Here is a 14,130-nt window from a genome sequence, read left to right as displayed (position 1 = left end):
GGTTGATAAAAAACACTCATGCCAAGTTTCATCAAAATCCATCAAGAATTGTCTCTTCTAGAGTGTTTACGAGCTCAAAATTGAACGCGTTTTCAAGAACAAGGGCAATAACTCATACTAAATATTTTTCGATTCTTCTGATTTTCAATAGGGTTTATCCTTGGTTGATAACAAACAGTTACGCAAAGTTTGATCAAAATCCAACAAGAATTGTACCTTCTAGAGTGTTTACGGGCTCAAAATTGAACGCGTTTTCAAGAACAAGGGCACTAACTCATACTCATCGTTGGGTGATTACAAACACTTATACCAAGTTTTGTCTAAATCCATCCAGAATTGTGTCTTGTAGAGTGTTTACGAGCAATTGTGGACGGACCGACCGATGGACATGGGTGACGCCAATATACACCCCCCATTTCATGTGGGCGTATAAAAATGAGACGAATGCATACAAGATTGCATTATTTTGCAGAATGAGAAAAGGGCTAATGCCTATGTCGTGGAAAATTTATTCCATATACTATGGAAATGCAATTAAAGCAAGTCATTATTCTTTTTCTTTAGTCATTTAAAGCGTATATCGAGAAGCGGCATGTAAACTTCATGTCTAGCGCTTCAGATTAAATATTTTTGCCATATGTAGTGTGATGCCACAGTAACCAAGTAATGAAGAACGATTAGGGCCAACAACGAATGGATGTTTAAAATAGAGATTATCAAAGGGCGCGACAGATGTCGGATATATTCTTAGTGATGCCGATAAACATTTTTAAAATATTGTTCACAACCTTCAAGGACCCGTCTCTTATATCTCATCCGTCGTCTGTTGCAAATATTGCTGGTGGAGCACTGTCTGACAGTCTGTGCCGAAAATTTTATCCATAGCTTTTCATATAACATGGCTTCAAGGTCCATCGCCTGTTGATCAGACCTTTGAATTTCAAAGGGATGAAACGGACGACGGATGAATTCTTGGCGACAGTTGACCCGTCCAGATATGGCATACACAATAATAATCTAGTTCTTCAAAGCAAATCTCACAATGAGATGTAGAATAATTGATACAAAAAGGTGCTAACACAGTTATACCTTTAATTAAATTTAATCTGTTAATAATATACTTCAAAATAATACAAATAAAAATTAAGTATACACTATTTCCAACTAATGAAGATGTTTGTAGAATAATACTTATAAAATATTCAGTTATTGTTTTTCAAATATCTTAACTATAAAACTGGTAAATTTCTTTTGTTCTTTGGCTTGACTATTGGATAAAATTTACATTTTAAGAGTGGAAGGGTGTTCATAGTAATATGGTTTCAGATATGGCTCACATGGAATTGTGGATGTATATTGCCTTCACCCCTGTCCCTCCATCCGTCCTTTCGCAATTCTTGTACACACAAAGGAGTTTTTATTCAATCTGGATGAAACTTAGTATACATGCATGTTTGGTAACAATCAGATGAACGGTTATGGAGTTATTGTCCTTGACTCAGTACAACGTGTCAAATTTGGCTTCTAGATACGATATAGTTATCATTCGATCTTTAGGATCCTGGGTCAAGTTCGAATTTGGTGACAATCGGGTGAGCGGTTTTGGGGTTATTACCCTTGACGCAGTAAAAACGCTTCAATATTGAGGTGATAAAGGCTACAGTTTTTATTTCATCATAATAAAAATTGGCATATATATTATATTGATGGTATTGATTTGGTAACAATCAGAAGAATGGTTTTGGAGTTATTGTCCTTGACTTAGTAAAACGCAGCAGGCTGTGGTTTATATCCAATCTTGAGGGTTACTGACGACGGGCGACAACGATATGTGTTTGAAAAAGAGATTATCGAAGAGCAACAGACGTGGGATAATTGTTAGTGATGTTTAAACATCGGCCAGCAACTAGATTTCGTCGGCTGTCGCCAAATGCTGGTTGAGCACTGCCCAACTGTTTGTCGCGAAAAATTTCATCCGTAGTTTCTTATGGCATAACTTGTATGCAATGGCTCAACTGTAGATGAGTAGGGTTTTGAGTCCCTTTCCCCGACGGTCGACGGGTTGTGCAGCTATGACACACATATACAGGACAATTAAATCCTGGGAAATATTGTTGTGAAATAAAAATCTAAAACTGAATCATTTATGCTTTGTTCTCTGTTGCACAAAGTTTGGCGACGGGTCAGTTATAATATTGTACAGCAGCCTCGATGGGTGACGGATATTATGATAACATTTCTCGATGGGCGACGGGTCTTCAAGCCATAATATGTACGCAGCCAATGAAAAGAAAACGCAAAAGCAAACAAATAAAATCGTAAATGGTTAAACATTCCTAAACCTATATTCTAATCATGAAATAAATATCTACATGAAAGTCTAAAACTGAATCATTTATGTTTTGTTTCTAACCCACGTGTTTTGGCGACGGGTCAGTTATAAAATTGTACAGTAGCCTCGACGGGCGACGGGCCAAAATATGTACGCAGCCAATGAAAAGAAAACGCAAATGCAAACAAATAAAATTGTAAATGGTTAAATTAAATGTTCCAATCATGAAATGAATATCTAAATGAAAATCTAAAACTGAATCATTTATGTTTTGTTTCTAACCCACGAGTTTTGGCGACGGGTCAGTTATAAAATTATACAGTAGCCTCGACGGGCGACAGACATTATAATGATATTCCTCGACGGGCGGCGGGTCGATGGGCCGTGGAGCCATAATATGTACGCAGCCGATGAAAAGAAAACGCAAATGCAAACAAATGAAATTATAAATGGTAAAACTTTCCTAAACCTATTAAATATTCTAATCATGAAATAAATATCTAAATGATAATCTAAATCTGCATCATTTACGCTTTGTTTCTATCTCACAAGTTATAAATTGTACAGTAGCCTCGATGAGCGACGGACATGATATTATTTAGTAGTGGGACTATAATATACACGCAGCCAATGAAAAGAAAACGCAAATACAAACAAATAAGATAGCTTGCCAGGCAAGGTAATATATACGCCCACTGGCAGCTTTGATTTTGAATAAAAATATTTAGCAGTACAGTAACAATCACCAGTATGAAATATTCAACCTTCAGTCATACACTTCTTTTGAACTCTTTTCACTAACTGTTTCAACACTAGTGAGATCAACAGTTAAATTAGAATTAAACCTAACTTTGTTTCATTTTTTATTAGGTTTTAATCTTTATTTAGCGACTTCTTTAGGCTAACTTTAGTATAATTGGGAATATGGAATATTAATCAAAAGTGCATGAAGGGCATATATGGAATAATCTCCATCCAATTAAATAAATCAGAACTTACTGATTGACTAGATTTTGTCTTCTGGTTTAACATACTGTATGGTGATGAGATAAGAATTTTCTTGTGTGTTCTTCGTTCAAAACTGTATCGAGGTCTTTTTTCTCCACGGGTTCTCATTTCACTCGGAGGAGGTAAATGATGGATGTACTTTCTCTTTAAACGCATTGATGCTTTAACAGGTTTTGATAAAGATTTGTGTTTAGATTCTACAGTACTAGTGCTATCAACTGTTTGTGAGTCACTGTCTACACTAGCTTTGTCATCTTCATCATCACCTTCTAAAGAACCAGTTCGTGGAGCTGTTATGGTGATTTTCTTTCTTAGCTTATTATTCCGTTTGTTACCATCAACCATACTAGTTAAGGTACTTGGTGGTCTTCCAACTTTCTTTTTCTTTTTACCATAATAATATGCTAAAAATAAATATGAACATCTTGTCACAAACTTATTTCATATTGGTAATTATAATAATATTTTTGAACTTGAAGCAAAATCAAACTTTGTTAATTGTCCTAAACCAAAATTTGATGACGATTTTAGTCCAAATATTGCAAAAACCAGTGTTTATTTTGTAAATTTTACAGACTACCAAAGAATATGAAATTGAATGCATCACCAAAATGAAGTGTTTTATAATTACAAAATATGCTTTATCGCGCAAGGCCCTTTGCGACTAGTAACATCATCAAAAACTAAGCATCATGAGAATTCAGGAATTACAGACGTCTAATTTAAAGTTGGATATGTGCAAATTGATGCTATCATGCTTATTGTTTAATTAATTGGTGTTTCTAATGAATAAAACAAGTATTCTTGAGTGTTAAGATTGTGTGAGGACGTAGAAAAGCTTGGGGATCAAATTAAATGAAAAGGTTAAAAATAAATTCCTTGTTTACTCACTGACATAAGTAGATTCTGACAATCTTGCCATATTTTCGTATAAAAATTATTAGCTAAACTGTGTTCAAAACAGTTATTTGTAAATTAGAAATAATGTAATTAAATACACTGTGTATTTGGAAAATAAAAACAACATCGTCTTTTTCCCTATTTTGGAAACATAACCATTGAAAATTTTAAATTTGTTGGTTAGTATTTGGCTGTCTTGGTAATGATGAAAAGGCACACATAGAAATACCTCCCTTTTGGAAATTGTGAGACCCAATAATCTTTATTAAGTGACTGCTTGATCATGTGAATGCCTTCGTAATTAACAAGTTAATTATTGATTATTGAGACAAACTGGTATTTTTCCCAATCATTAGAACACCACTACTTTCTATTTATATAAGGATTAGCCGTAAAAATGGAATATATATATATAAATAAATGAAAATAAGGGAATCATAGTTTTCATTTGAATGGTTCTGTAATCATTAAATTCATCTATCCAGAAGTTATTTCTTTCTACTAGTATCCTTATTCAATTTAAATATGATTGACCCAAATTAACTCCTGCAACTTACTGTATTTGGTTTTGGTCAGTTGGGCACAATTTTCTGGACATTGGTCATCTATAAAATATGGACTTATCAAATTTGGACAACATTCCAGTTTGATGCAGATTTGACGACAAAAATCTTCTAGTTGACCATTTACTCTACAAATCTCTACTATAGCTCGATAGCTCTTACCCTTATATCTGGAATTATAGAAGTTATATTATTTTTAGAGTAAAAGCACAAACAGTAAGCAAAATTTACCTATTAACAGTTTTGTTTAAAAGAGATTCCGAGGCAAGACTTACAAATCAAATCCATTTTTTGATATACTACACATACAAACTTGGGGGGACATAACAAACACCAGCTAGAATCAAAGCCATCTCCTTAAGACAATAAATAAACATTGTTCATTTTGGGTTAGAATTTAGCCTATACATGTATACCTCGAAAAAAAGAAATATTTCATCAAAAGTCTAAATCCATCAAGAATTAATGTTACATTACAATGAGAACATAGTCTGGTTTAGGTCACTGGTAAAAATATCACAAAGTGAAGTTTTAGCCAAGTTGGTCACATTCATTGCAACGACAAATACTCACTAAGTATCATCAAGATCAGACAAAGATAGCTTGCCAGGCAAGGTAACATATGCCCACTGGCAGCTGTCAGAAATGAGAAAACAGTCTTTAGTGACTAAAGTATGAATTTTCTCATATTAAAGAAATTTTAATAGGTTGAATTCAATGATATATATATTAACTGCCAGTTATTTATGCTGAGAAATTACACAAAATTTTTAACAATCAATATCAATAAGCCAAATACAACAAATAATTAAATCAAACAGTTGCATAAATCGAGTTGAAAAGTGAACCATGTTTCCACTTAAGTTTTCACATAATTTATTTGTTTGTTTCGAAGTTCATGTTAATTCTAGACACTTTATGAAATATAGAATCGTTTGGAGAAACAACATGTGTTAGTGAAGGCAAGTTTCCGGACGACAAATTTGAAAGGTTTGAATGAAAGACTAACAAGTCAGTTATTCAATTTTAAACGAATAAATTATAACAACAACACGGTGCATTGTCAATGTGCTGTGGATTAGCTAAAAATATCTCTGTTAGGAGTGATATAATCCATGGGTCTTTTAGTCAAATGTCAAGTCAAATCGGCAAGTTAATGACTGCCTGATAGTGACATACAAAAAATTTGACTAACGTTTCTTGGAAAAGGACAAAACTAATTTCAGTACCCAGCTTTTTAACCTATTTAATTCAGCATTTTACAGAGTAATTTATGCTTTTGTTTGTGTTTGTATCATCATTATACAAAATGTTGAGGGGGAAGTTTTGCTTTCTTATATTGTTCCCAAGATAGGGCCTAGACCTAGCATGACAATTTTTGGACAAAAGATGAGCAAAACATCTTTATGATAAGGGAAATAACAATTGACAGTCATTAGTTTTAGAACTAATATTGCGGTATTTGGGCTTTGTACTTAACATTATGATGATTTGCCATTGACTTCTATTACATCTCTAAAGCGGTGATTACACAGAAGGATTTGTCCTTTAGGATAAATCCTATGGATATGACCTAAAGAATAAATCCTCAGGACAAGTTTGTTCACATGGTAGATCCTATAGGTCATCTAGTCACGTGACAACTGAAGCAGAAGTAAAATGGAGGGAGCTTATGAAGTTGGAAGTGATACGGAGGATGAAATAACAATTGTTATTAACGAGAATGACAAAAGGAAAAAACAGAGACAACCTCGTTCTTGCTGGATACGTCCCTGGCTAAGCAGGCGATTACAGTATGGTACATATCATTCGTTGGTGGACAAACTGAAGCAGCAGGACACAAAGGCCTTGAAGAGTTTCTTGCGAATGAACTGGGCTTCCATTAATTTCAAGAGCTACTAGGACTTTTGGACCTTGTTATGAGACGAAATGATACCAAGATGAGAGAATGTATAACATCTGGGGAACGACTGGCATTAACATTTAGATTTTTAGCTACAGGTAAGTTCCCCTGCCAGTAAGCTATTCAAATATTCTGCTATGTTCATATATTATGATTATATAAATTTAATGATACAAACAACTTTATATATAACGAATATAAATAATAACATACAACAAGATTACAAAATAACATAAATAGACGAAGTATTTGAATTCAAAACATATCAAATATATTATAATATATATATATAGTTCTATCCTGTAGGATTTATCCTAAAGTACGAAATCATATGACCTATAGGATAAGTTATTCCCTTCACACGGGAGGATTTAACCTATAGATATAAATCCTCCGGATAAATCCTTCCGTGTTATCCCCGCTTAAGTGGTCCCCTTGTGACTTATAGGTCAAGGGGTCAACAGCTGATCTACTTATTCACTAGTTGATTTGTTCCTGAACCCACCTAAACAATAAAAAATATGTGTCCCTTCCATAGTACTTTAAAGACATGTGAAATGTATTAGATAGAGATATTGTCCCATACAAAACACTTCAAATAGCTTGCTGATAGAATATCGTGCACCTGAAGAATGGAATGTGATACGGCTTACCGAAAAAGAGCCGTTCACATTAATTATAGTAGCCTTATCATCATCATCGTATTCTTTAACTCTAATCCTCTTATAAAATTGAAATAGAAATACCTCGCCCTCGCAAAACTGCAGTGAGCTGATCACCTTTATAATTATTTTGAAGCCCTAAAAAAAGTCACATGATGTCAAAAGAAGTGAAGAACTCTGAAATGATGTATTGTATTTGATTCACATTTCCATGTGGGCTTATTAAAATAATTATGAACAGGTGAAAAAATACCGATGGTTATTGGAATACGCCCACAATTATAATGGCAACCAAGTCGTCCGGGAGGTCGTGTCCACAACACATTCTTAAGATCAAGGGGCAACAACTCATGAAATATATTTTGATTTGTCGGATTTTTGAAATTGGTTTATTACAAACTCTCACATCAAATTTTGTCAGGGAACCAGATCTCTATCATGTTGAAAATAAATGTGGATGGACGGACTCAGACAGAGGAGACAACTATATACCCCCAGAAAAACAGAAGAAAACTATCAAGCCTATCAAGACCACCTCCTTCAAATTTTCGTTTTGAAGAGTCGAAGCATTACTTACTGGAAATTTAAAATCCATGTTCCCATGCTGGAATATTGCCAGTTTGTTCGTATCAGGCACCTAAATATGGAACTTTAATATTCGCGCCTCTTGCCGAGAGTGTGACCTGTTCACCACTCATCTAAATATAACACCGATATCGAACCAATCAAATGACATTATTGTAATATATTACTCCGCCGGTTGACCTTTACAGTTCAGCATGTGGTCAGCTTACTGTAAACAATGCGACTGGCAAAATGAAGTGTTTGATTCATCTTGTAATGAAAGATCCTGGAAAAAATTATTCAATTTTCGGAAACTAGTTGGACAAAAGTTGCATCTTGTGCCAAAGAATGGTTAAATCTGGAAGGCGAGGAAAAAAGATTATGTGAAATGCATAAGGATGTGTTTGCAGGTAAGAAAATGAAAGTAGACATCTCAATTTTCATAGATTTAATGGTAGAACATTGCCTTTTTCTGGCCGCCTGTTGTGTTTTTTTAAAATTTGGAATACTTCTTACGTAATATAATTTGATAGCTCGTATCATTTTGAATAAACGGCCCGAATAATCCGGATACTGATGATTTGAAGGCATGAATTTCATGAGGAAAGGAGATTGGATGGGTAAAACAATATGGCGTCCATTTTTCAGAATGCGAACGACACTCGATGTATTCTTCAGGTCTATACTGATAAAATACTAATAAATTACACATTTTAATTGTAGGAAACGTTGGCGAAGCATCGAAAACGTATGGCTACCATCGAAAGTGTTATAGTCGATTTACAGATAAATCTAAATTGGAAAGGGCTGTTAAAAGGTCTGAACAGTCTGTTCCCACAAAAGTTGATCAAACTCCAACACCAAAAAAGAAACGACTGAGGTCAGCATCAACCATTCACACCCATATTTCTACAAGGCAAGCTGATAAGCCAGGCAATGTACTGCCTCCATTGTGTCTTATATGCAAGAAGAGGGAACATTACATGAGAGTTGGGGGGAAAGTCAACAAAGGCTAAATTAATGAAAGCAGAGACTTTTGATGCAGGTTTGTATTTATACTAAACATTGTCTTGTAAATAGTGCCTATACCTTGGCATACATCATAAATTACAATACTTCAATAGATGTGGAAATTCCTGGATTTAACATAGGAAGCAGCAACAGCAAAACAGGATGAAAGTATTTTAAGACTTAAAACAGATAAAGACTGTGTGACTATTGAGGTGCAATATCACGCTTCTTGTTACAAGCAGTATATTCGGTTTTTGTCAGCATCAAGTACACCTGGGTGAGTTGAGATGTATGAATGGTTTAATATTTTGTTCACTTGCTTCTAATTCCCCCTGCATTTTTTATTGTCAGCTCACATTATTGCTGTTTGTTTAAAAGATAGCTTGCCAGGCAAGGTAATATACGCCCACTGATAGCTTTGTTTGAAATTGAATATTTGTTAGAAAATAGCAAACATAGACACCAGGAAATATTCAACTTATACCCAAATCCATCACAAACTGTGCCATCACAAGTTAAAAATCAAACACATTTGTAAGAATAACGGCAATAACTTGTATTTTTTATTTCAAAAGGTTTAGTTTTGATTGTGATCAACTTCATCAAGTTGTCAAATTTGTTTTAGATTAATTCATATTACATATTTTTCGGTTTCCCTGATTTTTCTATAGGGTTTATCCTTGGGTGAATACAGACACTCATACCAAGTTTCGTCAAAATCTGTCAAGAATTGTGCCTTCTAGAGTGTTTACGAGCTAAAAATTGAACGGTTTGCAAGAACAAGGGCAATAATTCATACTAAATATTTTTCCTATAGTAGCCTACTTATCCAGCAACTCAATTCAATCTTCCAAGAAACAAAACCTTTCCCCTATGACCCATGTTTAATTTCATTTTTGTATCAGCACAATTGGTGAAAATGAAATGATTAAGCAAACCTTTTCTCTTGAATGACATTTATAAAATGAAATCAGATAAACTGCTGCATCTTGGGATGTCACATGACTAAGCTATGATTGGATATCTGTCTTGGATTTTCCACTTGGTCTATTTATAGTATCTTATGATGCTGTACATGTATGGTGGCTGGTTAGGGACATGTTAAATGATTAAATTAAATTTTCTTATTTGTTAACCAAAATAGTTTCTCAGGAAAGTAATGAAATCTATTGTAAATTGTGATTATGAACAAAAAAATTGTGACTTGTAGAGTCTGTCAAGAATTGTGCCTCCTAAAGTGTTTACGAGCTAAAAATTGAACGCGTTTTCAAGAACAAGGGCAATAATTCATACTAAATATTTTTTGATTTCGCTGATTTTCAATAGGGTTTATCCTTGGGTGATAACAAACACTCATACGAAGTTTCTTTAAAATCCTTCAAGAATTGTGCCTTCTAGAGTGTTTATGGGCTAAAAATTGAATACGTTTTCAAGAACAAGGGCAATAATTCATACTAAATATTTTTCTATTTTGCTGATTTTCAATAGGGTTTATCCTTGGGTGATTACGAAAAACTCATACCAAGTTTCGTTAAAATCTTTCAAGAATTGTGTCTTCTAGAGTGTTTACGAGCTAAAAATTGAACGCGTTTTCAAGAACAAGGGCAATAATTCATACTTAATATTTTTCGATTTCGCTGATTTTCAATAGGGTCTATCCTTGGGTGATAATGAACACTCATACCAAGTTTCGTCAAAATCTGTCAAGAATTGTGCCTTCTAGAGTTTACGAGCTAAAAATTGAACGCGTTTGCAAGAACAAGGGCAATAATTCATACTTAATATTTTTCGATTTCGCTGATTTTCAATAGGGTTTATCCTTGGGTGATTACGAACACTCATACCAAGTTTCGTTAAAATCCTTCAAGAATTATGCCTTCTAGAGTGTTTACGAGCTAAAAATTGAACGTGTTTTCAAGAACAAGGGCAATAATTCATACTTAATATTTTTCGATTTCGCTGATTTTCAATAGGGTCTATCCTTGGGTGATAACGAACATTCATACCAAGTTTCGTCAAAATCTGTCAAGAATTGTGCCTTCTAGAGTGTTTACGAGCTAAAAATTGAACGCGTTTGCAAGAACAAGGGCAATAATTCATACTAAATAATTTTCGATTTCGCTGATTTTCAATAGGGTTTATCCTTGGGTGATTACAAACACTCATACCAAGTTTCGTCAAAATCTGTCAAGAATTGTGCCTTCTAGAGTGTTTACGAGCTAAAATTAACAAGGGCAATAATTCATGCTAAATATTTATCGATTTCGCTGATTTTCAATAGGGTTTATCCTTGGGTGATTGCGAACACACATACTAAGTTTCGTTAAAATCCGTCAAGAATTGGGCCCTGTAGAGTGTTTACGAGCAATTGTGGACGGACGGACGAACGGACATGGGTGACGACAATATACGCCCCCCCATTTTATGTGGGCATATAAAAAGAGCTCTGTCTGAATCTTTCCTTGCGTATGTGGTATTCAGTTTGATTCGCATCATGGTTATGAAGAAATACCTTATTTATTGCCATTCTTTACAGGTTAAGTTCAGAAGCTAATGTATACGAGAAAATGTTTGATGCATTTTGTGAAGTTGTCAGAAAACGAATTTTGTATGGGAAAGAAATTCTTAGAATGTCAAGACTGTTAGATATGTTTGTTAAAATGGCTACAGAGTTGGAAGTAGTAGATATTTCAGGTTACAGGTAGGGATGTTATATTTTATTTTTGTAGTGTATCAGTATGAATTTAAATTGTGTAATGCAAGATCTGTTGTGCTGTTTCAGTCTATAGTTTTTCCCAGAAAATTGGTCATCCCTCATTTTTTCCAAAAGGTACTTTTTGGTGCCCAGCACTGGTGAAGTACTTTGTCAAGTTTTCAATTTTCTCACCCCTCAGGGCAGACCATTTTCTCTTAAAAGAAACAGATAAAATTTGTATCTCGAATCAGGACTCTAAGTTTTCTAAGATCCCCATTTTCTATATTTCAGTTCATTTTCTTTGAAGAGAAGATTGAAAGCCAGATTCCCTCAGTTAAAATTTCATTCCTCATCAAAGCTGTTTGAAAGTGAAATGGTTTTCGTTGATGATATGACACATGGTGATATCTTAGAAAAATTACCATCTTCGAGTGACACAGTACATCTACAAGGAATACCAGTTAAGTCGTCGACACGCCAACTCGTCTACAGAATTTTATCGGTCAAGTCGTCGACAGAATTTTATAAGTCAACTTGTATGGTCAGTCTGTCACTAATGTTAATGAAGCTCGGTACAAAATGTTTTGTTTAAGCACAGACTGATTTGTGTTCTTGTGATAACTGTACAAATTGTAAACTCACTGAATCAGATGAAGAGATCTGTCAATTGCGTAAGTTTTTGTTTTACTTGTTATAATTTTTCACATCATTGTTAGCGTTATTTATCACCTAAATATATATTTTTTTGCATTTTTCATCTTGCTTTATATATCCCCAAACCCAGTTTGACTTATTTGCATAATTTGATCCCAACATTTTCAAGCTAGCATATACAGTTTCCTCCTGTTACATCCGCTGTACATTCCCTTCTAACCCAAAGTTATTTTTATTATGCTCCCCAACTACAACAACCACTGGCAAGAAGCCAGAAATAGAAACACTAATCGTCAACCAAACCAATATCAACAGCCCTGTCTTCCATCGACCTCTACCACCTACCAATCGCCGACCACCAACCAACCCATCCAGCTATATCCCACCCCATCGCCGACCTACCTACAACACAGCCTACCAATCAAGAGGTAACCATCGACCTGACCAACAACAGAAACGACTACCAGCCCACAGACGCCAACCAGTCCCCACTCATAAGGAGGAAGAACCCTTTGTGAAGGTGTTCTTCCAAGTTTTGCAGTGCCTCCATCATTTGGCAATCCTTACCCTTCAACAGCAAGGCCAACCAGCGTTTACCTTCAAACGCAAAGTCTCTGAGTTGGATAGATTTATCCGTCCAGCAATGAAAACATCAGCTGTCGACGCGAATATTAGATCCCTCAATCGGACATGGATCTGTAAGGTTACGCAGGTCCTGATTGACCATTACCAAACCACACTTCAAGAGAAGCTGACCACCATTCGTACCAAGTCTTTATCATCACCTGCCGTCGACCGCATCGTTTCTCATGCCCTGTCCTGGGCCCGTCGCTCCTATGGGAAACGTCTCACTCAAGCTGTAATCTCCAAATTCTACCAAACAATCAACGAAACAAAAACCAGAGTAACCATATCTCTACCAACTGAAATGGACACTACACCTGCACCATCTAGAGCCACCACGCTGCCGAACCAAAACCCTAAACGAGCCCGAAGTTCACCTACTCCTAGTCCAGCAGACATAGGTAAACGCTCTCGTAGAGAGGGCACACCCCTTCTCTTTTCACTTTCAGACTCGTCTTCCCCTTCCACACCAGCTGAATCTTCACCACGTGATCCAGGATCCGCCAACCTTTCTTCCTTCTGTGCGTTTTTGGACCAGCAAACCACCCCCCCGTCTCCATCCAAGTCGAGACGTGTATCCAGACCTTCCCCTCCTCGAACCAGATCCCAGTCTGTTCCCAATGCTACAATTCTAACAACTACCAAACCAGTACCAATCACACCGTCGACGACCATTATATCCGCTACCAAACCGTATGATCACCAAACCAAGGACAAATCATTATGGAAACTACCTGCTCTAAAGAAATCTACCTTAATAATTGGATCATCTAACCTGAATCGAATTACCAAAACCAGTTCAGACACCTAAATACATTCTTACCCCAAATCCATCACATACAGTCAATCCTGGAATCATACGACTATGATCCCAAACCTACTACCATTATTCTTAATGTAGGCCTCAACAACCGTGATCAGATACCAATGACCTCCTTAAACCAAGCCCAGAAATTAATCGCCACAGCCAACAAAACCTTCCCAAACTCCAAGATCCTCTTCACATGTATACCCATTTCAAATAAAATCTCGAAGAAAGCAAAACAGAACCTCAGCACTCTCAACAACATGATGATGGAGTCCAGTATCAACAGCGCAACAATCTTACCACCCTACAAAGAAGAATTCGAAACAGTTGATAATCTTCATTGGTCTCCAGAAACAGCAAACAGCATCTATTTGTTTTGGATACACCAGCTTCAAGCATTGAGTAA

At 35.5% G+C, this 14,130-nt stretch overlaps 2 protein-coding genes across 2 annotated transcripts; one reads left to right on the top strand and one right to left on the bottom strand.

Annotated features, from left to right (window-relative positions):
• Positions 1 to 3,268: 3,268 nt before the first annotated feature.
• LOTGIDRAFT_164109 (hypothetical protein) lies at positions 3,269 to 5,128 on the bottom strand (the record flags this gene model as incomplete). Its single annotated transcript, XM_009060594.1, has 3 exons — positions 3,269 to 3,744; positions 4,798 to 4,973; positions 5,079 to 5,128. The coding sequence occupies 3 exons, from the start codon at positions 5,126 to 5,128 to the stop codon at positions 3,269 to 3,271; spliced, it is 702 nt and encodes a 233-aa protein (XP_009058842.1).
• Positions 5,129 to 6,462: 1,334 nt separating this feature from the next.
• Positions 6,463 to 13,727, top strand: LOTGIDRAFT_164108 (hypothetical protein; the record flags this gene model as incomplete). Its single annotated transcript, XM_009060593.1, has 6 exons — positions 6,463 to 6,601; positions 6,697 to 6,804; positions 8,656 to 8,812; positions 11,480 to 11,644; positions 11,930 to 12,179; positions 12,462 to 13,727. 6 exons carry the CDS (start codon positions 6,463 to 6,465, stop codon positions 13,725 to 13,727), a joined length of 2,085 nt encoding a protein of 694 aa, XP_009058841.1.
• Positions 13,728 to 14,130: the final 403 nt, after the last annotated feature.

The sequence above is a fragment of the Lottia gigantea genome, assembly GCF_000327385.1.
Source record: "Lottia gigantea unplaced genomic scaffold LOTGIsca_43, whole genome shotgun sequence".
In the NCBI taxonomy this organism is placed as follows: domain Eukaryota; kingdom Metazoa; phylum Mollusca; class Gastropoda; family Lottiidae; genus Lottia; species Lottia gigantea.
This window is presented reverse-complemented; position numbering and strand designations above follow the sequence as displayed.